Source organism: Phaenicophaeus curvirostris, chromosome 6 (genome assembly GCF_032191515.1).
Source record: "Phaenicophaeus curvirostris isolate KB17595 chromosome 6, BPBGC_Pcur_1.0, whole genome shotgun sequence".
Classification (NCBI taxonomy): domain Eukaryota; kingdom Metazoa; phylum Chordata; class Aves; order Cuculiformes; family Cuculidae; genus Phaenicophaeus; species Phaenicophaeus curvirostris.
The window spans coordinates 4,215,836-4,240,043 of record NC_091397.1 but is presented as its reverse complement, the minus strand read 5'-3'; the positions used below and the strand labels follow the sequence as shown (position 1 = coordinate 4,240,043).

Genomic DNA, 24,208 nt, shown 5'->3' with positions numbered 1-24,208 from the left:
TATTGCATTTTCCTAACTGGTCCACACAGGGGACTCCTTTCTTTTTTTATTCTAACTTTTTTGATGGCAGAGAAGCATTTTGGGGCACTAAATTAACCACCTTCTATGCATGCACAAGACTGTTCTTTATATAATATGAATATACGCGCATGATGGTGCCTTTGTTATCAATATGCACACTTAGAAAAGGTTGACCAAAATGAGACCATTATCATAGATAACTTTAAACCTTATCACGTATTCAATCAAGCTTTGAATGCATTAATTAGTTTATAACCCAAGCCAACTAAAAAATCTTGGAAATCCACCCCGTCCATTTCTGGGTCTTCTGTTCATGCAGCTTGTTGTGATAGAAGGTGTTCAATCATCTTCAGACTCCATTCTTCAACAACAGCAGGTCCGATGACAATGAATGTTGGAAGTCATTTTCACAGATCCTTGTAAGTGGATCCTAGTATCAAAGGCTGTTCATGTTCACTTAGAGTCTCCACCTGTTAGGTTAGACTTTCTAGATACAATCGAATATTAATTATTGTTAAAAAAAAATAAATCTTAGCTAGTGGTAAAAAGTGTTTTCTTCAGCCTATGCCCTCTTGGTTTCAATAACAATTGAGTATAATTAAAAGCTATTGTGGGACAGAGATTTGGAATACCTGGAGTGTATTCTAATGCATCTCAAACGGGGTGAACATGGTGTGATACCAAACTATTAGAGAATACCCATGTGGTATCAGGCAGAACAGGTACCATTAGAGAATCAATATTACAGAGCAACAATTTGGTAAACATGTCCATTAAAATAAAATACTTGTGGAAGGAAAGAGCTAAAATATGCAAAAAAATTTAAAAAATATGTAAACTTCAGAGTAATCGAAAGCAAACATTTCATATGATGCAACTTATATTTATCTAAGCTATTGAAATATATATTTACACAGAAATTTAATATAGTAAAATATACCTATGATTTGATTTAAAGACTCTAGTCTTCCTTGAAGCCATCTTTAAAAACTTTACACATGGAATATGTTTTTTACGTATAACTTCATACACCACAATCTTCATGGATTTTGAAGATAGCAATAGTGTGTAGAGTTGCATATGTGCTCGCACTAGCAAGGACAAGGCATTTAGTTACATATATCCATAAATATTTGCAGGATTAGTTTAAAGTGAGCCATGTTCCACTTGATCATAGGCACTTACATCCGTTGCATATCTTTCACCTTGACATCCTGGCATTAACAAGGCACCAATGTAGAAACAGCAAAAGAAATCTGCAGCTTAGACCACAGCAGGAGATTGTTCTAGTGTAAACTTTACTAAACTCAATTCATGTCTCATTTTTTTAGAGGAATACAATGCTAATTTGTACTCAAAGGATAAGTCATTAGTAAAACACACAGTTATAAAGTGGCAACAGAACAGTCAAAGAATTACACATTAAAAGGTGTCATTGGTCTTTTCATTTGTAATATTTTTCTTAGACCTTGTCAATTATGAACAACTTTGCACTGCCTTAAGGAATTGGAGAAGTGTAATGGTGATATAAATATATCCTTTGCAAGGTGTGATAAAGGTTTTTGGTTAACCATACGCACATATGAACATAAATATTGAAGCAATTTATCTTGTCAGTAGAGTTCCATAACTTAGCTGTTGGTAAATGAGGATTTTCTCCTCCATTATATGAATCTATTTTTATGAATCATAATGGTCCCCATACAAGATAAATTGTTGGATTGTAGAACATGCTTAAATTCAGTTTTTATACCACTTATTTCTTGTTGGTACATTTTATTCAAATGTAATTTATACACCAAAATGTTTGGTTGGTATGTTAAGCCATGGCATTTTGGTATATAAGATCTCTTCAGGGACTTGTTACATAAACTTAAGAAGTTTTTACTTGCCCCTGTGACTACAGAGGTCAAATAACTTGCCAACAGTATTGTGGTTAATAGTGGCTGGTGCACATGCCATTCCAAATATAATCAAGATTGAGATCCTCAGGATAGGTATAATTTAGGGAGGTAACATTTCTTTCCTGGGTACATCAAATTTTCTAACAATGAAAAATTAATTTGCCATATATCCAATAGTGCTACCTTTGAGTTCAACACATCATTTCTGCAGATCTTTGCAATCGTTGAAGGCAGGATTTCCTGCATCATTCCTGAGGTTCTTTTACCTCTTTGGTAATGGAATATATACAGTTAAAAATCAAAACTTTAACCTAATATAGATTTTGCATACAATAAACCTGTGCACACTGTTCTGCAATTACACTTTCATAATAGTAGAACCACACACACTTGTTATATAATTTCAGTTGCCACTTTAAAATCAATAACAAAAAACCAAAATAACTACACAAAACCACACCAATAATCCTTTGCAAGGTTCTTCCCTGTCAATCATGAAAATAGTTCTTTAAGTATTTTGGATAGTCAGGAATGTCTGATCCAGGAAGATATTGATGGTCTGTGCTCTCCTAAAATATTGGAGGTTTATCCCTCTATATTTTTGTAAAGCTTGTTTGAGTCTTCCCCACTAGTCACTGAGGTGCTCATGCAGTCTCTGCCCACATTCCTGGATTCTTGCCCAATTAACCTGAGTCTCAGCACATGCTTGAATTACTTCTATTAAATTTCATATACCTTGTCTTTGTGCTGTTTTACCACTTACACTATTAAAAATTCCAGTGTGGTTTATTTAATGGCTAAATCTTACACCTTTTCCCACTGTTTTGCTTTAAACAATTCTTAAAAATTTCTAGGTATTCCCCTATTTGTGTTTTATCCTGTTGATATATTTGAAGAAATTTGTACATAGCACTGGGATATTGAATTGCCTGCAAAGATGCAGGGCAAAACTTTGCAATTCTCAGAGTGGGGTGGGGGGAGAGCAGTAAATACAGGCAAAGCAGCTGAGGCAAAGAGAAAGAAGAAAAAAAATGGTTAAGAGACACCCCCCCAGCTGCTGCTGTCTGCATTGCAGAGATAGCAGAGCAAATAAGTGATACAGAAGAGGAGCAAGAGGGGTGTGGTGCCCTAATCAACTTACTCCAAATTGCTGCAGCCACGCCTTTGAGGTGGGGAGCTCAGTACAAGCTTTTAGGGGTGTCTTTTTCTTTTTTTTTTAGCTGAAGAACATCAGGCTATGAGGCTTCCAACTCACCCCAGGTGTCACTTAGTTGATATGAATGTGAGACCACCACCCAACCTATCTGTTTTACCAGCTGCAGTTGGGCATTGCTGGCTGCTCCTTTTACCAACCACTCTCTTTTGCAAAAACCAAGCTTATTTTGCCATTCACAGGGCCTAATCTGTCATACCACAAAGCGGCAGCAGAGTTCGAACGCTGTTAAGGGAGGGGAAAAAAAAAAGGAGGAAAAAAACTTTGGCAGGCATACAGTGTCTTACATCAATCTAGCAGTCAGTATCTATGTAGAAGTTCTTTCCTCCTTTTGTGCAACACCCCTTCCCTCCTACAGACCACCCAAAGCCCTATAAATAATCCAAGGACTGTACTTTTTCTCCACATTTCTCTTCAGACCTTAAAGGAAAAATATCAGGCAAAGGAAGGGAGAGAGGGAGAAGAGAACGTGAGGAGGGGAGAGAGAAAGAGAGGAAAGATGGCTAGTGAATTCAAAAAGAAAATGTTCTGGAGGGCAGTCGTGGCTGAGTTCCTTGCTATGAGCCTTTTTATTTTTATCAGCATTGGCTCTGCTCTGGGTTTTAAGTTCCCAGTGGTGGGCAACAAAACCTCAACAAATACTCAGGACAATGTGAAGGTTTCTCTGGCTTTTGGGTTATCCATCGCTACTATGGCACAAAGTGTGGGCCACATCAGTGGTGCCCACCTGAACCCAGCTGTGACCCTGGGCCTCCTGCTGAGCTGCCAGATCAGCATCTTCAAGGCGCTCATGTACATCATTGCCCAGTGCCTGGGGGCAGTGGTGGCCACAGCTACCCTGTCAGGAATCACCTCCTCCATCCCACAAAATACCCTGGGGCACAACGATGTAAGTAGAAACTTTTAATTCTCCTTCTTTTTCTTTTTAAGTAGAAATGTAATACCTGTAATGAACTAAAGATGTGTGTAGGGGTGTGTGAGCATACTAAAGAAGGGGTGGGGGGAGTGGGGGGTGGTACAGGTGGTGGTAAAGGTGTTCTCAGGTGGCTAAGGGATCCTGTCCTCACTGATGACAGGGTGGATCTATGCTATAGGGATGATCCTTCCTCCCGACTCCATTTCCAGAGCTTTAGGACACTGTGGATCAGTTTAGCTTGTGTTTCACTTTGTACATCCAAACTGCTGAAAGTTTCATTTTGACACTAGATTAACGTTGAGGTGGCTGGTAGTTGCATGTTTGGGTCCCTTCCATGGTTCTTAAGGTCTCAGGTAACATACTGATTAATGTGTATATGCCAACGTTGTTTGTAATTCCGTGTTCAATATTTAATTAATGGTTTGTGTAACCTGATTATGACTGCAAGAATAACCTATGGAAATAGGGAGAGAGATGTGTAGCAAGAGAAAACCTATCACTGAACTTATGAGCAGTACCTGTTGCATTAGGCAGAGTGCTCAGATCCTACTTGACACAGACTGCCAGCTGTACTTCAAGCATGCGTCTCCTTTTGCTATTTGTAGAGTGGAGGAAGATGTGAAGCAGCTACATTTAACAAGGGTGCAGGTTACAGCCCCCTCCTAGTGAGGTGCTCACAACTATTTACCATCGTGCTGCATAAAACTTGCCTGACACAACTCCTCCTCCTCAAAATATTGTCATTTTATTATGATATTGTGCCATAACAGGAGCAAAAAGGAAACACTTTTAAATATGAAATCATCCCACTGTCAGAGACTGTACTACAGCCACAGCAGTACATGGAGTACTATAAATGGAAATCCTCTTTGAGTTGCTTATTTCACTGAATTCTATTAAGAACGAGTATTTAATTTCTTTTCTACGTCCCCTTTCTTGCAGAATATTCCTGACTGCAGTTTGAAATTTGAGATTATTTGAAATCTTAATCCCATTTGAAATATATTTGGGTTGTGAGGCTGAAAATACTATATCTCTCCAGAAATCATTTAGACAAAAAGGGAAGAAAGGATCAAAAGAATTCAACTAAGAAAGAAAGAAAATTTTTTGCATACCATGGCATTACAGTTAATTAAAAAAATGAGGCATTTCTTGCAAATATAACAAAATATGTTATTAAGATAATTCCTGAGCAGCTTAATATCTTCTACCCTCATGTTACTCTGCAGGTTGCCCACTTACCTCCCTTGAGCCTGGTACCCACAGGTACTTCATAGTGCCCCTGTTTCAGAAACTCTGATGGATTAATCCAAAACATTTTGGTAAAGCGAATAATTTTATTAATTCCAGAAGGCTCTAGCTGTGTGTGTGATATGTGATCTTTTCCTCTGAAACCACTGGCAGAGGGAACTGCTCAACCACATGGGACAGGGTATCCACCCAAGTGGTTTCCTTAAGAGGTCCAACTGCCATTAAACACGGGAGGTCTGGTTTCAGTAGCACTCATGTTTGGTCTTCCCCTTTTTCTTGCTACAGACTGCTGAAAGCTGGCTCCTGCCTTTATCCAAAAGCCCTGAAACTAGACATTTGTAAAGGGAATGTATGTAATAAACCCAGAATCTTCTTGCTTCTCAGTCAGGAATTCTCCAGGCTAGAAAGATATAATTGAGAGCTCTGCACGAAGACATCTCTGACGAGATGATGGCTGGAAAGATCCTGAAAGGTCAGTGCAGTCACTGATTTTCATAAGCTTAGGAGACCACTTTACGTATCTTAAGAATTACATGTTGGGGTGGAAGTCTTGTTCCCCCTCTAGAAACAACCCTGGAATACAACCAGATACGTCGTTTTCAAGGCTATCAAATACACTGTAGGCAAAACCAAATCGTGGACGTCTCCATCATGAATATTCTGCAAGTCTGGTGACATATTCTGTGCATGAATTAATGGATAAAATGGCTCCTTAAACACTGAAATGCCCAGGTCTCAGTGCTTGTCACGGTCAAATACTCAGAGTTTTGATTTTTTTTTTTATTTTTTTCATTCACATCCATTTATAAATGTTCTGGCTAAAGGAGCAGAGGGGAGACCTCCCTGGGGATGGGGAAGGCAGCAGCTGTTCTTCTCCCATGCAAAAAAGAATTAGAAAGGAAAGCAAACCCATTCATTTCCCAGTGACAAGCTGGGATTCTCTAGAGAAGAAGGGTAAGGGGGTGTGTAGGGGGGAGAATTGGGTCTGAGCCCAACACAGTGGACAATGGCAGAACAGCTGTTCTTGTGCAGAGTCAATAACAATGGGGCACATCCTGAAACCGCAGCCCAGCACCAAGAGCATTCTGCCTCCTTCAACAAATAGATGATAAGGAGAAACCACAAAAATTTGCTTTTATGTCATGCTTTTTAACCTGAGGACAATGAGAGGAGAGACAGAGCTGGCATCCCTGCCAGCTGCTTTTGTTTTCCTGCCCTTCCTGTGGAAAACTAGGTGTAGGTTCACTACTGAGAAAAAGAATAGAAAGAAAGACAGGGCTGTTTGTTTGTCAAGGTCGGGAAGAGTGCTTGGATGTGCATGACTGTGTCCTCTGTCCTGACCCTCTCATGCTCATGGAGGGATGTTTTGTATAGGAAAAATATGATGGGAGCAGTTTAATGAGGTCTGTGGCTACAAGTGGATACTGGGTGGGATTGCCTGAACTTAGTTTTATCCTGCCCAGCTGTAGGTCCTGCACTGATGGGCCAAGTGAGGAACCTATTTCCATAAGTTTCTCTCTAGTTCACATATAATAAAAGACAAAGAGAAGCGTTCATCCCTCAGATCCTTTGAATTGTCCTCCAAAGACAGCCAGCTCTCCTTTGGCATGATGAAGCACTACATTTGGGAACCTCTGTTAAGTACCCACAATAAAGTGGAATGCATCTGGGACTTTTTCATCGTTTGATGAGAAAAAAGGGAAACACAAGTGAATGGAGTACAAAAATGGAGTACAAAAAGAACCAGCCATGGAAGGTGCAAGGCTGAAGAGAAGGAAGGGAGATGAAAAACTGGAATAATCAGGATGCTTCTTTAACACCTCCAGTACTAGTGTCTGCTTTATATTGAGACAAGCAAAACAGTCACATATGAAGAGTTTGATCCAAACTGTACTGAAGTCAATGGAAATATTTTTAGTTACTTTGGCTGGTTGCAAATAAGACGCTCTGGACAGTATTTGGAGAGGTATTTAGATTACAGAATCCTTTTAAGACACTTAACTTTGCATGTATTTTAGTTGTGTTGTGGGTGTCAAAGCAAAAATTTCAAGAACTGGAAAGCTGAAAGAGTATTATGCAGTGGGTTTGTTGTTCTAAAAATTTATATATTTTTCCTTACATCATCTTCTATCTTTTTTTAGCAATTGGATTGCTACATGTTACGAATTTCCACTAAGTAAAACTGTAAGAATAGAGAATACCTAATCCAAAATGCACTCATCTACCAGCATAGCTGGCTGTTGTCTAGTGAGGACAGATCTGTAATTTGGATAATGGAAGAAACTATTCATTATGGGCAGTTAATGACCAACAAAGAGCTCAAGCAGGAAAGGCAAGTGAGAGGAGACTTCTATACTGTAAAGGAACAAAATATTTGCAGTTCAGCAATGATTATCCTGAGAACTTTATCAACCTATTAAAACATGCTGAGAAAAGTTGTTTAGCTGAAGGTTAGTGGGTATAATTTATTTTATAATTTTGGGAGGAAATAATCAAGGTTTGTGAAAATGCAGACATTGCTTTACAATTCCATCACTTGTGTACACTGATCAGAGGGCCAGGAAATGTGTCCTCTAAGTCTTGGGGCTACAATTTGAAAGCAATGTGAAAACTCTGCCTTGAAGTTAATAAAATGAGATAAATTTTTTAAAGTTGCAAGTGGATCAAAATCGTAGGCAACGAAAACAGACCCGAAGGTAGTGTTGCTCAGGGTAGATAAAGAGAAAAGAAAAACAACCAAGAATAACAAATAGAAGGACTTGGTTTTTAAAAAACACTTGATGCACTGATAAATTTTGTTTGTGTAGCTGAAAAACTATTTGGAAAATCCAGAAGAGATCTGTGGTCAGTGGATTTAGAAATTTGGAACATTTTCTTAAGACAGGCTGTGTGCCTGAAGTTGGATCAGCTGTGAGAGAACTGGTGCACATAAGGATATTATGCCCTCTGGTGATAAGCACCTACTGGCCAACTCTGAATTCATTCTCAAAGACAGGCAAAAGGAGCCCTTTGCTGTCCTTTTTCCTTGATCTCAGGGCAATATCTATTACTATGAAAAATCTTCCACCCTCCTGATATCACTTTACAGAATGAACCCTGTTTCCATAAGGTATCTCACTTAGCTGGGTTGTGGTCCAGCAGCTGCAGAGCAGCTTTGAACTACTGTGCTGGAGCTAGCAATTTTTAATTGGATACACACATGTCTCCACACTCCAGCCTTATTTTGATACTTGGGAAAGCTGAAGGCTGCACAAGCTCTTGTCTCCAGGAGTCTACAGCATAGAATGGGGCAAAAATGAGTGGATACTTAGCATCAGCTGATGTTTCATCTTATCTGTAGGATACTAATGTTGGTAATTTTTCTCCCAACAAATTTCCAAGGCACAGAGACCTCTAATGCAAATATGAAATTATCGCTGCACTGGGAGTCCCCTTTCATAACACTGAAACTTGCCACACCTTTTAATGGTGTGTGTGGGTCAGTATTGATGTTTTTATCCTGATATTCCTCACTGAATCTTTCCCATCCTTTAGAAAGTTGCCTCAGAGGGGATTGCAGACAGGAATCACTATTCTCCCATCATTTGGTCCAAACCAGAGCACTAGTGGTGGCTCTCTGACCCTGGGGATCACTTGCATGATTGGTCTTGATGACTCACTGTTTACCTTGTGATTTCCATCTCTCTTTGTGCCCGCACCCTATGAGTCTGCTCTCCTCCAACCTTAAATTAAACAAAGTTGGGTTGAGATGGAAGAGCTTCCAAAATAAACTGAGAGCTTGACAGCATGAGTGGACAATTGACTAAGTGATGTTGCTTTTCCTCTGAGTCAGTATGGAAAATTGCAGTTCCAGAGGTGCTGCTGGATGGATGAGACACGTAGCTGAGTTCCTGACCTCTATAGCATTTATCCTTGGATACCTTTTCTCAACACAGATTAAATACTGTGCCTTTCTCAAGTTTCAATACAGTCAGCTTTGTTATTCTTGTGACTCCCCTCTGCGCTCCCTATTTTCAGTCTAATGTAGCTTTTCCTGCCAACTTTGCCTGTGCTTGGACATTTGCATGCTTAAACACTTGAGCTTCTGCAGGAGACCAGAATTTGCTGCATTTTTAGAGTGAGCAAAATGGTTCCTGTACATGAGATTAGTCCAGGATTTTTCTTTCGTTAAGAACAATAGCTCATTATTCAATTTCAGTCTTGCAGGAGTAGTCTTTTATGGCATGCCAGCATTGTATTGAATCACACCAGGCCGGGAAGGTGGAACACAGGAAAGGCACCTGCTCAAAACTGGCCATAGTCTTGACCGCTTTCTAATGTGTTCATACAGCGACAGCAGAACCATCTGGGCTGAGATATAAACCTGGCGGTTATCACCCATCCTTCAGAACATTTGGGGACAACAGAGTTATAGTTCTAATCTTTATCTTGGATCTCAGAAGTTTTTTCTTATTTCCATCTCTGTGAAGATCTACTTAATGCTTCTGCTCCATAATCATATAACCATCCCCCAAGCTTTTGATGGAAAGCACTCAAGGATGCAGCAACGTGGCCATTTCTGGTACAAGGCGAGGCCCTCAGTGATCATCATCTACCTACAGGCCAGTCTTTTAGTGCTAGAATACAGTGGTTCAAGTGAGTTTTATGCTGTGAACTGGGTCCACATGCAGAGGATCCAGCGATGACTATTGTCTTGTCTGAAATGCTCTGCAAGCCTCAGACTAAAACTCCTTTTTAAACAGAAATTATAGAAATTGATGGAAGGGTGCACCAAGGGTTATAAAATAATGAATTGCAATAGGCCTTAGAACATTATTAATTTAGAAGATTGGTTACTATTGTAATTCAAATGGAGCCATGCTGGGATTTTTTTGAGAACAATTTTTTTCTGTGTTTGACAACAACGTAGGATTAAGCATGAAATACGAGAAAATTCATTTTCCCACCAACTTTCTTGATTGCTGAATAAACAGTTATTTTTTCCCCACCTTCCTTCTCATTATATGTAATATGCCATATGTATTTGGATTTTCGTGGAAACATGTATAATCCTTCACATATGCTAATAAACCAGAGACAGACAGACTGATAAAAAGATTCTTCAGATGAAGCAAATGAAAATTTAATTTTCTAATTCACATTAACTAGAAATTAGTGTATGTCAAATTTAAATCAAGATCTGACATGGTAAGAACCACAGCCTGAGAACAAATGGAAATTTCCACAGCAAACATGAGAATGATTATTATGGATCTCCTCTGGTTAAATTGATGCAATGGTAAAAACAACATATAAGTCATTGTAACAGGGCTCATGAGCTTCAGGAGATAATTTGAACCTTCAGGTGATTTGAGAATAACATTTCTTTAATTAGAGTCATTAGGAATTAGGATTCTTTAATCCTAAAAAGGGTTACTACCAGTACTGTCTATAGCTACCTTTAAGAGAAGTATTTTAAAACAAAGATACTGAACCACATCACAAGTACTAAAGGAAGAAAAAAATAGCCCTTGAAAAATTTCCTGTTTGTCTCAAGAGGAAATTGCCTGTTTTCCTTAGAGCAGTAGTACATTTTTGCTTATTTGTCTATTCTCTAGTTTAATTGACAGAATTCAATAACAGAGAGATCGTTACTCGGTATCACAATAGAAAATGTCAAAGAAATCCTCATCTTTAGAAAAACCTCCATTCTGGAGTTAGGTAAACTGGTCGAAGCTACTGTGGTCAACTTCATAAATAGCAAACTATCTGTATCCTATACTTCGGTATTTCTCAGTTTTTGTAGTTCCCTGTCTTTAAACTGTTGTGTCTTTTATACAAATTACAGAGGCACATTTTTCATTGTGGGCTAATACCATACCTGGCCCAATGAAACATCACTGTGCCTCCTCAGTACCTCCAGAAAAATATTAATACAATGTCATTGGGAAAGGGAATAAAAAGCTTCTGGAGCTTTTTCTGGTCTGGTTGGGAGCAGTATGTAGACCTGTGTATTTATTAATGAGAAAGTACCAATCCTTCTGGCATCCAGAGCCAAAGCTAGTGCTGGTGTTTAACTGCTTCAAGTCCACTGAATTTAACAAGATCTAAGGCTAAGGGACAACATTAATGTGTTAAATCAAATATACAGGACCTGACAGGCATCCTGGAGGAAGGTCTATAAACAGCAGGAGGGCAAACATGTCCTGAATTCTCTGCAAGGGGTCTCCCTTTTGGCACTTGCAGACTGGAAAGGAGGAAAGAAAACCCTTATGCATACTCAGAGGTATTTTTTAACCCCATGGAAATGCTAAGTCTTCAATGCTCCTCACAAGACTGACAGTATGAACTTCCTTAGACTTGGAAAGTCTGAAAAGTTCAAAGGTTTGCTAGTGTGTTTATTTACAAGCATAAAATGGATAATGCTTTGGAGCAGTTGCCAACAACCATACTGTGAGGTTTACACAAATCCAGATAGTAATTCCAGTAACAACATAGAAAGTAAGATTCTATTCGGCTCAAAAGGCAGATATGTCCACAATTCCCTGTTGAAAGACCATCTCATTCGGGGCTGACAGCACAGGAAATCATAAATAGCTCTATGGTCTAAGTGAGTGCTTCCAAAGTGTTCTAGAAAGTGAACTATTTTCTTGGGTTTCACTGAGTAAAGAAGAAATAAAAACAACTCACCATTCTTAAGCCTCTGAATGGAAATTGTTTATTTCTCAGCAGCAAGATTTTAAAAAAACACTTTCCCCAAAGAAACTTCCCCAGAGGCACATCAAAAAGTTAAAGTGTAATCAAGTGAGACAAATAGTTTATCTCTAACTAGCTGTGTTAAATGCAAGTCCTATAGAAGAATTGACTTCTACTCTCTGTCACTGGCCTCACATGTAGACTTTATGTGCTGTGGTTTAATATAGATGAAACCATCACTCTTCTCTTTATGGCACACCAGGCTACTGGAATACAAAGCCCTTGCTAGTTTCTCATCAGCCTGAAGACAGACAGGGTGGGAGGAGGGAGGTTAGTCTTGTTCCTGGAGGGTGTCTGCTGTCCAAAGAATGGAAAGTATGATTTCAGCTTTGGGAATTTAATGAGTCCCCTTTAGAGCTTTTAAGGCTGTATTTATAGGAAGGATAATCTAGCAGAGGACAATATGTTTTGTCCCAAGGTTCTGCTGAATGCTTCTATTGTTGATCTAGGATACAGTCCAAAGCTAATCCTTTGCCTCATAAGCAGCTTCTTCTGAGTGCTCCTGTCACATAATTTTAAGTGAAACTCTTTATACCTTTGCTTGTCTCTACTTAATAAAGAAATGAGACATTTGTATCCCCTGAATCCCTAACAGTCAAATAATGGGTATAGAAACATCCATTTTGGAGTGATACTGTTAAATACCAAGGAGAGAAGTTAGTTGAGGATAATGTCTCTGAATACTTTTTGATAGTGAGTTAGAGGAAGGTTTATAGCTATGGAGATCTGGGACAGACTTTCAGCAGAAAAAAGGTATATTATCAAGATGGAAATTATCAAGTTATTTTCATTATATACTTGGAGCTGAAAGAATGAGAGGAGTGAAACAAAATGGAAGTTCAGACAGTGGAAGAAGGGTTTGAGGGAAACAGGGAGATTAATTTCTAAGATTGCATTTGAAGGACGTTGCATTAAAGAACTTTGCCATCTAAACTCTTAACTGATAGTTAGTTGGTATAAAGCTGCCTCATTAATGTTTCCAGTATGAAGAAGAGAGCATGAAACTTTTAAACTAATGTCAAGATTTTTCCTTATTAAGGAAAATAAGAACAATCAATGAAGGGAAAGTTTAAGCTACATGAATAAAACACAGTAAGACTTTGAGAATTTGCTTGAACAAAACAATTATTCCTTTAATAAAAAATTCCTGCCATAGCAGAGATATGTTAATAATTTGGAATGCCGGAAACAACAGGCCTGGTGCAAGTTTTTAGCTGTTTAATTGAATTCAACACACAAGGAAATATGTCTGTCTGATATAAAGATATTATTTCTTGCAGCACAGCTCATAAAATTGCTAGATTTGTGTGGACTGGAGAACATACTTATTTTCTCAATATGAATATTAAAATAAATATTAAAACCAATTTAATAAAAAGTTATATGTTTATAGCCAGTCCACAACATGCTTCTTTTCATGTGCCAGTTGTGCTGTTGCTGGGGTTCTGCAGAAGTTGCCTTACCCAGGGGATGGCTGGGATCTACAAAGAAGTTCCAGGCATCAGTGATGTTTTGTGTGTCACTAAATTGCTGTGGCTTAACATTTCTCTCTTTTTAAAAAAACTCAATGAGCATGGCTTGCAGTGAAGTGTTTCATAAGAACTAGGAAAGCTGACATTCCCCTGCTGAAAAACAGACTTTCACATTTCCAGAGGCCTATCCTTTCTCAGGAACAATGAGAAACTGATCCCTCTTATATGAAAGCAATCTGGATTGTGGAAGACACAACCCATGGCTAAGGGTTTGTTGGATGAGATGGAGCATAGCACCACATGATGAAACCACCTTGCATAACAAACTGTCTTATCCATATAACGGGAAGCAGGTTAGAACTTGATATACTTTTACTCCTAATGAGAAAAATATGAAGCCACTAGAGAAGTACACAGTTGGGTTTATCTTGGTCCAGTTTAATTTCCTGTCCCTATCTCTTCTGAAGGCAGACAACTAATAAATATCCTGTTCTAAAAAGAAAAATAAAAACAACTAAAGGAAAGAAAACATACTATTAATTTGCCCACATTATTGCTTGAAGCTGTGGAAGTCAGTCAGCTAAACATGACAGTTAAGGGCACTTCTGAAAAACAAGCTTCAGTAGTTCCCATCTTCTGTCTGATGTTGTGGACAAATGGGTCAATGCAATCACTACCCATTTCCTCAGAACAAAAAGCAAATTTTTGTCTTGACTAGCTTCCCTCATGATCATGATTAGATAATGATTTCCCATTAATATTGCCCTTGGATTTAACAGTTCTCATTTGATTATATTGCATGTCTCTTGACTCCCTCACCAGTATGGATTATATCTATGCAGCATCTTCACAGTGATTGACCCACCAACTGCTGCTCCACTATATGCATATGTCACCAGCTGTTTCTAGACATTAACTCAGTCAAGCCAGAGTAGCATTGAAGCAATTCTGTCCCAGACCTTCCCACAGGAAGAACCCTTCCAAAGAACCAAGGTCTCTTATATAACAATTCAGCTTGGAAGGGACCTCAGGCGGTCTGTAGTCCAATCATAGAATCATTAAAGTTAGAAAAGACCTCTAAAATCATCAAGACCAAACATCAGCCCAGCACCACCACACCCCATTTTCCTCTGCCAATCTTCATTAGACTTGTGCTCCAGACCCTTTATCAGTTTCATTGCCCTTCTCTGGGCATTCTCCAGCAGCTCAATGTCTTCCTAGTAGAGAGGGGCCCATACCAACCCCTTGCTCAAAGCAGGATCAGCACTAAATTCATAACAGTTTGCTCAGGAGCAGGAGTAGCATCACCAAACAAAGCCAATCTTTGAATGGGGAACTTGTATTGTACCTCATCCCATGTCTAGTAGTGGGAGCAGATTGCTTTAGCGTGTCCTCAGTGTTTTCTTAGGTTCTGATTAGTTGCAGCTCAGGAGCTTTCTGAGTGAGGATCAATTTCAGTAAATTTACTGGATTGCAGTGAATTTTTCTTCTATGAAATTGCTCAGATTCACAACAAACTCAGGTAAGATAACTAATGGTGAAATTCAACTCACAAGAAGATACACCTCACAGGAAATGTCTACATGTAGGCTTCTGCTTGCAGTCTGGATGCTGTTAGTCAAGGGAGAATTACCCAGTGAAAGATAATGCAGCCAAGAAAATTATTCAGATGAAAAGAGATATATATATACATATAACTCTCAGCTCTTGCCAAAGATGTAGCCCATTTCTTGGGTATGATTCTAGTGTTTCTCCTGTCAAAACGGTGACTTAGAAATGAAGTTCAGTGGAAAAAAATCATGTGAACAAAAAGCAGAAATACTCTGGATTGACTTCTATGGTGTAGGAAACCATTGGAGATGAATGTGGGCTTGTATATTTCTTTTTAATCCCCTAGAATGTATTTGGTTCCTAAAAGTAATGAATCCACTCTTCAAGTCTCGCAAGTCCAAAGCATGGTCAGGGAGCTGCTTGCTATTCCTTGCCTTCTGGTATTTTTTTCTGTTACCTTAATGATCATCTCATAAAATGCAGAGCATGTGTGAGTTATTGGACTGCGATGAGACAGTGTCAGGAACTTCCTTGCAGATACATCAAGGGCAAATGCTGTGTCAGCCACCATATTCTGTCCACATACTTTATTGTGACTGCATATGGAATACAGAACGAATGGGTAACAAACTTATGCTTATTAAGCCTGACTGGTTCTGCTGAGACCTTAAACAAGCAGATTCAAAAGCTGTTACAGGTTTTATGTTGCACTGTTAGCAAAGTAACGCTTGCAAATCCAGTGAGACTAAGAATTATATAAATATAAATGCACACACACATATATATGCACATTGTAACTGGATAGTAGAAGATGCACCTTCCTACTACTTGTGGTGGGATGTGGTTAGGGTGAAGACTGATGCCATTCCATGTGTTGCTGATTTCTGGAGGGTACAGGCTACTGCTCTATTGACACTATACCCTTACAAGTAAGAAAATAGTGAATGTCTGTGATGCTACACTTGTATACTACAGATCCACAGGCCACAGCAAAGCAGAACATCCAAGTTTTACTTCTGTTTGCCTTGTTTTGGAACACGGCCCAGAGTCCTTGCGCTCACAGTGGAATCATACATCCCTGGCAGGCTGCATAGAATTACATGCTAGAGGAAAGCAAGAGGTTTCCTATGATATTTCCAGGTTTTCTTTGATTCCACACAGCACATCAATAAGTGTTGATTAGCAGGGAGAGTGACCTCAAGTCACGTCAGTTGTAGGATGTGTTTTCCTGGAGGGAAAGGAAGAATACAATTTCCGCCTGTTAAAGATAAGGATTATCACAGGTTTTAAAGGCTTAATTTTGCCCTTAGTATATTTTTTTTTTCTTTTATGGCAGCCTTTCAAACAAAGGGAAAGACTGATGGTTGGTCAGTGTTTAATCATGTGAAATGCCAAGGCCTTTTCAAATACTAACATTGATGCATTGGACCTCATATCTAGATTCTCTGGGGTGTGACAGTTGCATTATGATAGAAAAGTATTGAGTTTCTTTTCCACTTTTGGGCATCTGCATATCACTTATCTGTTTGGCAATGCACTTGCCCTTTAATTTCACCATTTGGCCTTCCAAATGTGAGATAAGGTTTTCCACAGAGTCTGTAGTCCAGATTTTTAAATGATACAATTACTTTTTATACCAGTGAGATGTATTTGAAGCCTAATTTTTTGGGAACCACAAATCTTGCTCCTTCTACAGCCTGAAAAAAGTGATTTTTTTTTTAAAGGGAGTGACAAAAAGAATAAAATATATCTGCATTCAGTGATATATGAATCATTTAGTACAAATTTCTGAATCTTGCTTTTTTACAGCCAGCACATCTATATGTTTATGTCACATTTGTACTTCTTACACATACATCCTATTAATGCTGAAGGTTTCATTAACTCATTTCAGTTTCTACTCCATGGATGCCGAAAGAACCAAAGTGCTCAATATTGCAACTGGAATTCCTTTCTCTCTGTGGATAAATTACTTCTAAATCAAGGGATATCAGTCCTGCATATTAAAGAACAAAATATAAAATATATTAATACTTCAGATTGGCAGGTCTTAGAAATCAATTTATTTTCATTGGTTTTGATGTAGCTAATCAGATTTGCACTGCTTGAAGACTCAGCCAATTTTTTTCAGTCCTTAGGAATTTAATATATGCTGCTTTATTACAAAGAAGGAACAAGAAAAGAGAATAGTGAATATAGAAAGTGAAAGAAATCAGCTAAAAATCTTTAAGTTTCAAGGTTATTTAAATATTAGTTTTGGGGGAATTAGGGCATAAAACCACAAAAACAGATTTAAAGCATGGTTTCTCATAGTTAAATTGTTCTTGACAGGTCACAATAGCATTTAATTATGTTATTGTCATGTATGACCTAGCAATTTTTATTGCAGAGGCTGACAGATCGGATTAACCTACTGATAGCATTATTCTTGAGCATAAGTTTTGCAGAATTTGCTTCCTACTCTGAGTCACTCATATTCTCAGTTTCTCTGGCCTGTGTCCAAGTTCGTGTTTCATCCTATCTGTGCAATGTGGTTACTTCTGCTTAATGACAAGTTATTCAGCTCAGATATAGGCTTGTCTCATCTTAACTAAGGTGCCGCCGAATATAGCAATTAGAAGGAGAATTCAAAACATATTATAACATTAAATGGTTTAGATCCATGACTTCTTGTTAAGTACAAACTTCTAAGAGTACTTCTAAAATATGACAGCACTGTATAATGTTCATTTATGTAAATTATTCTGATTTCAATATGGTTTACAGCATTTAGATTAATAAGAACCATACTGATTTCATAACTAATAATATGAAAGGAATATTGATGTCTGCTAGTGGGAGTTTTTCTATTGCAGCTACTTTACTTCACTAGGAAACTGAAATACTTCCCCAACCTTTAGGATTCCTGAATTACAGATGTTTTTTTCTGACTCTCAAAGAAATGAGATGGAATTCAGTGCAAGTCTAAGACTGAAGGCAAATCTCTGGGTCATTTCTTTCTCGTATCTAGATCGTTTACATTCTCAGTGTGTTTAGAGGTTAAGTGTTCACTTTGACTGGATGTGGCATCCTTGCATCCATGTTATATTACCAATGAAAGCTCATTATGCCTAGATTTGTATTTAGCAGTGAGCATTCCAAAACTGACTTCTGTTCAGGGTTTTTTTGGCCTTTTTTTTTTATTCCTTATTAAGCAAAAGCAACCTGACAATAGAAACAGCTGTGCAGGTCTGTGTTTTCCTATTGAGAAACAATATCCTGTGAAACTTCATTGTACTGGTTTAAATCAGGTAGGAACATCAGATGACATTTTCCTTCTTGTCCCCATGTAGCTTCAAGATGGAATCAATGCTGGCCAAGGACTGGGTATCGAAATCATTGCTACCTTCCAGCTGGTGTTGTGTGTCCTCGCCACCACAGACCGAAGAAGGAATGATGTCTCGGGATCAGCACCTTTGGCCATTGGTTTGTCTGTTGCCTTGGGACACCTTCTTGCTGTAAGTTTTAGCTCTCACAGTTGATACCTGTAATGTGCCACCTCAGGATGGGTCGATGAGGGCAGATAGATGATGGGGAGAGGGCAGTTTCTTCCTCCTCTTTCCTTTTCAGAGAATGACCTTGTTTCTGCAGCATGTGTGGCCCTCCTTTCTTAGGACATGTGGCTGTAGCAATAAGTGATGAGGCTGCACATCTTAGAGGATTTGCAGCAGTAGGACCTATTTCCCTGTTGGGAAAGGAGAGGTACTTTCCCCTTTTATGTGAGGAAGAGCGAGTGGGATGATTGAAGCTGTTGTGAACATCTGAACCATGTTGCAGGCTGCCACTTTCCTTCTGTGTAATGAAGATGCTACATGTGCACTAGTTCCTCACCGCTGTTTCTCTTTCCAACTCCTAGATTGATTACACTGGTTGTGGAATTAACCCAGCTAGATCTTTTGGTTCAGCGGTGATGACTAGAAAGTTTCAAAATCACTGGGTAAGTTGAATAAATTTGTGTGGCTTACAAGAGCCTCTGCATACAGATAATCTTCAAGACCAGAAACATTTGGAAACATGTAATTATCACTATAGTCTGTGGGTTGTCATTTCTGTTTCATTTAATAGAAATAATCTCCTTTTGCTCCTGGTCAGCCTTAGGAGATCACAAGTCCTCAAGATAAGTGTGTATGTTCTAAGCAAGACACTGGATTTTTTTTGGTTATTTCCCTTTAAGATTATTTATTTCAAATATCTTAAACTTCAAAGCCTCGTTGCACACAATCCTGCAATGAGTATTTATTGTTTAAACTGAGTTTGTAAAGTGCTACTGCTTAATCCCATAAGACCTGATTTAGGAAGGTTCTTAAGCGCATTTATAAACTGAAGTGTATGGATGCTAATAAAATGTTCATCATCTTAAAGTTAAACATCTGTTTATGTGCTTTCATGGGTAAGTGCTCTGGAAACACTATGAATTTTAAATTATTCCCTGTGGTTAAATGTGGTTAAAATGAGGAACTTCAAAAAAAATTACTTATTTCACTAAAGCTTAATAAAGAAGACTACTATAAAAATGTTAAATAAGCGTGTGTTCTTCAGTATTTTAAATGCAGCTTGTTCCAGCTGTCTTACTTATGATGTTGGCAGCTCTTTGCAAAGGCATTCATGGAAATTTAGTGGTAGTACATTGGATGGTGAAAATTCTGGATATAGATGTCATTTTAATCTCAAAAGGAGAACATTGGGGAATTTTGCAGTTATTTTGTACTGAAACACTTCGTTGGGATACTAAAGTAATGTAACTAAGCCAGAAATTAGAATTATTACAGAATTATAGATAAAATATTTTCCTTTGTAGAAAGAGAGGAGAGAGAAGTAAGTAATAATTCATGTTAAACCACTAATATTGCTGAATAAAAGAAAACATATTTTTAGTCAGGAACTCTATAGCCATTCAAATCCCTGAAAATCATGTGCTATGTCTTTCAAAATCAACCTGTTTACTAAAATATTTTTATTACCTCTCCCTCCAAATTTTGCTTGCCTTATGTGATTAGACCGGTACAATTATCACAATATCACTAGCTAAATAGTAAGTAGGAGAAAATTAAGCCCTTAATTAAGTCCTCACTAGGTATTAGGTTCTAATTTACCTATCACTGGGAGTTAGTGAGAGAATAGGATGTAATACACTCATTGGTTTTAGGAGTTGTGCCCCCTGCCAAATGCATCTTGAGTAACAGAGGTGTTTTACCTAATTTTAAATATCAGAACTTGACAAAATAGTCACATTTATATGTCTCTAGGTCTATTGCCAATTCATGGTAATTGTTGGTTTCTTGCCATGCAGTTAAGTAAATATTCAGATGATAGAAAGTTTTCTCTGTAAATTTTGTGCAGAAAGTTTTAAGAGGAGATTTTCATAACAGCTTCAAATGCAGTTATACCTGATGTATTAACCAGGCTTGGAACTGTGTTTCAGATCTTCTGGGTTGGCCCAATCATTGGAGGAGCAAGTGCTGCCCTCATTTATGACTTCATCCTGGCTCCCAGAAGCAGTGACCTGACTGACCGCATGAAGGTGTGGACAAGTGGCCAAGTAGAAGAGTATGATTTGGAAGGAGAAGATATGAACTCCCGTGTGGAGATGAGGCCAAAATAAAGAAGGAAGAAAAGCACATTGGTTTCTGAAGATTTTATCAGTGTTATAGACTCTTTGTAAACCAGCAAGCAGTACTTTATTTTTTAATTCAATATGGTTCTCCATTTTTATCCCCCAGTCTTAATAGGATTTTTCTATCCAGGTTTTTATCAGTCGCAAAATCTTCAGGCCAAGAAATCATTAGACACTTTAACATGAACTAAATAAATTGGGCTGAAATTTAACCCCACTTTACCAACACCAAATTTTCTGGTGTACTTAGTGTGTGTGGTTCTCCCAGCTCATCATTCAGTAACAATAAGTAGTTCAAATGACCAGTCTGTTTGCTGAAAGTATAGATAATGAGGACAGAGGACCATCTGTACCAATAATGGGGTTCTTATACTGGAAAAAATATTTATGCAAATACACAAGGATGGTATCTAGTGCCAGCAGTTCTTGTAAAAAACTGTCTCAAATCATTACCTAAAAGCATTTTTGGAAGGAAATGCCATTAAAAAATTACTTGTTATGTAGAATTAACCATAATTTTCTAAATTACAATCTCTGAGCAAGAGGGTCAGAAAAATTAAGCATGGCAAGAATCTTCAGAGTCCCAGTATCTGATTAGATTTTTTACCATTTCATTTTCCCTGAACCTGCATCCAGCTCATTGTGAGGGTAGAGAATACATGGCAAAAGATGTATAGATATGTTAATTCCCAGGAAGTAATAACTAGAAGTCAAATTGGAGAGTAATAATAACAATGGCAACAAGAACAACGTAGTGCCAATATCTAAACAGGATCTAATTGTTCCTGCAGCTACTCTGCTTTTGTTTGTCTTATAACTTAACCCTATGTTTTAAAGCAAGCCAGGAAAACGAAAGGCCCCTTTCTTCCTGATCCCATTCTAATAATCAGTGCTGTGACATTCAGGGAAAATGAACAAATACCCACACAGTAATTTTCTAATGAGGGTCAGATATGTACATGTGTGTAAGTCCATTTTGGGGTCGTTGCTTTGTTTTTTATATATATATATATAAATGTTTATATATATGTTTTATACTGAAAGCCTAGTATACTGTTTTGTAAGAAAATAAGAGCATATGACAAGTGGAAAGAATTGCAGCAGTGTTTAGTAAAAAAAAATGACACTGGAAATGTAAAGAAAATTAACACTCTAAACGACATGGAAGACTATTTCCTATATTCGTTTTTGTGTGTGCTACTTATGATTTCCCGAATAACCCAAAGCATTAGCTGGTCTTACCTACTAACTGTAGCATATAGTTAAAGCAGATACGTACTGATATTCTTGTTCTGCACTAAACTGTTTTACATAAGAAATAAGGCCCAGAGGAACCTACATAAAAAGCTGCACATTTTACTATTCAGACAAATGCCCCAGCTGTAATAAGGTGGACGTCTCCCATTAGAGAGACAGCGTGGACATGGGAATTGAGAGAAGGCTGATGCGGGAATCCATACAGCGTGGGTCATTTCATCAAGCTGAGCAAATGTACAACGGAAAAACAAAATTGCCAGCAATTAAAACCAAATACATTTTATCTGTATTTCTTGCCTACATTTGGTTTGCTATCTCATGTATTGTCTATGTACATACAGCATGGTTGGATTTTGGGATGGTTTGAAAATAAACAAAATCAGTGGTGTTAACACATGAAATGTTCATGATTCTTGGTTTTAATTTTGCCTTACTACACAATGCAATTTCATTTTCTGTACCATTCTTCAGGTGCCAACATGTAAAACTGAGATATCTTCTGCTTTTCCACTCTAGACTGCTCTTTTGAATTGATAGCAGCCTTCGAGGAATGGAAGTTTCTTTCTTTGTGTAGCAGGCAAAGCAGGCTCTCACCTGGAAGTAAGGTCTATCTAAATTATACTTGGCAGTGAAGCAGGGTACTTTGTGCCTGATTTCCAGAATATTTGTTCAACTTTATTTGCTGGTATCCTAGTGTATACATTGATGCAAAATTAACCCCTTTTTTGCCTTGCAGAACCTGTGAGCCAGAAGAGTTGCAGAAGTAACTCACAATAAAGAGCTTGTTTTGACAAGCATGGGGTAACTTAACACATAGAGTGATGGAGAAAACATGAGATTCTCTATTAGTTCCTTAGTCTACACCCTACAAAAAGCAATATCTTTTCTACACTTCAAAGTCCAAAATTTTGAAGACAAACAATGCTGCTATTCTATTTGGTGTGTAATATCATGTTACTGCTCCAGATTCTACTTATGACCATAGAATCATTAAGGTTGGGAAAGGTCTCTAAGATCATCAAGTCTAACCATCAACCTGACACCACCTTGTCCACCAAACCATGTCAAAAGTGCCATGTCTACATGTTTTTTGAACATCTCCACAGATGGTGCCTCAACCACTTCCCTAGGCAACCTGTTTCAATGTTTCATCACTCTTTCAGTAAAGAATTTTTTCCTAGTATCTTTTGTATCAATACAATAATAAATAAAACAAATGAAAGATATACAATAATTATTTCACTAGTGAAGAGAAAGAAAACAGGTAAAAGCAAAAGAAGTGTGATTTGTTGGTGTATTTACTCAGTGATAATATTTAAAGCATTTACAGTAAAACTCTTGGAAATTAAGTGAAAACTCATTTCTACAGAATTACAGGTTCAAACCCTTCTCTTTTCATAAAAAAGGAAAAATGGTACAAAAGGAATAATGGTACATTTGAAATGCTTTTGTAGTGCCTGGATCCTTTACAGAGAAAAGCAGTTTCTAAACAATGCAAGGCCATAGATGATAATGGTTTCCCCACTCCTGGCACAAATGATTTTTCTTTGTGCTAGACAAATGCACTTCAGAGTTATCATCATCTCATTAAAATACTTGGAAGGAATGAAAAACATGAAGTAGCAGTTATCAGAACGCTCTAACAAATGTCAAGTAGGCACATGCATTCACATGTGATCACTCAGAAACTCAACAAAATATCCCTGACATGAAAAGGAAAGCTGGAAAACAGTTGATTAAAACAGCTCCATGATATATGCATGAATAGTTCTGACATAGGGACAAACAGACCACATCTGTGCCCTGGTGATTCCCAGGGAGAAACTCCTGTATTTATCATACATTCTAACATGAAAAGATGGAAAAAGGTAGATGCTTTCATAGATTAGCTGGTGTTCACCCACCATCATCTCAGTAACTGTCAGGTAGCCCCAGGCATGTCAGATAATACCAGAGAGTGGCTACATAGATGCTAGCAAAAGAAAAAGCAGAGGGGAACATTCCCAAGCACAAGAACGCAGTCGTCTCCCTGTATGGGTGTACCAACTAGCGTTCTGCCAAACTTTTCCTAGGCAAAGTTGAACAATGTAAATATGATATTCTCTGTTGTGTTTGGGGGCCAGCAGTCACCCTTGAGCTAGGCAGTATCAGCAGTGCAGGTGTACTCTGTGCTTTGGACAGCTGACAAAGTACCAACTGGTTTTGGCATGTACCAGCTCAAGGTAATTTAGAAGA

At 38.1% G+C, this 24,208-nt stretch overlaps 1 protein-coding gene across 1 annotated transcript; it reads left to right on the top strand.

Annotated features, from left to right (window-relative positions):
- Positions 1-3,475: 3,475 nt before the first annotated feature.
- Positions 3,476-22,374, top strand: AQP1 (aquaporin 1 (Colton blood group)). The gene is made up of 4 exons (XM_069859224.1): positions 3,476-4,027; positions 18,396-18,560; positions 18,959-19,039; positions 20,525-22,374. Exons 1-4 carry the CDS (start codon positions 3,638-3,640, stop codon positions 20,702-20,704), a joined length of 816 nt encoding a protein of 271 aa, XP_069715325.1. The 5' UTR covers positions 3,476-3,637; the 3' UTR covers positions 20,705-22,374.
- The last annotated feature ends 1,834 nt before the right edge of the window (positions 22,375-24,208 follow it).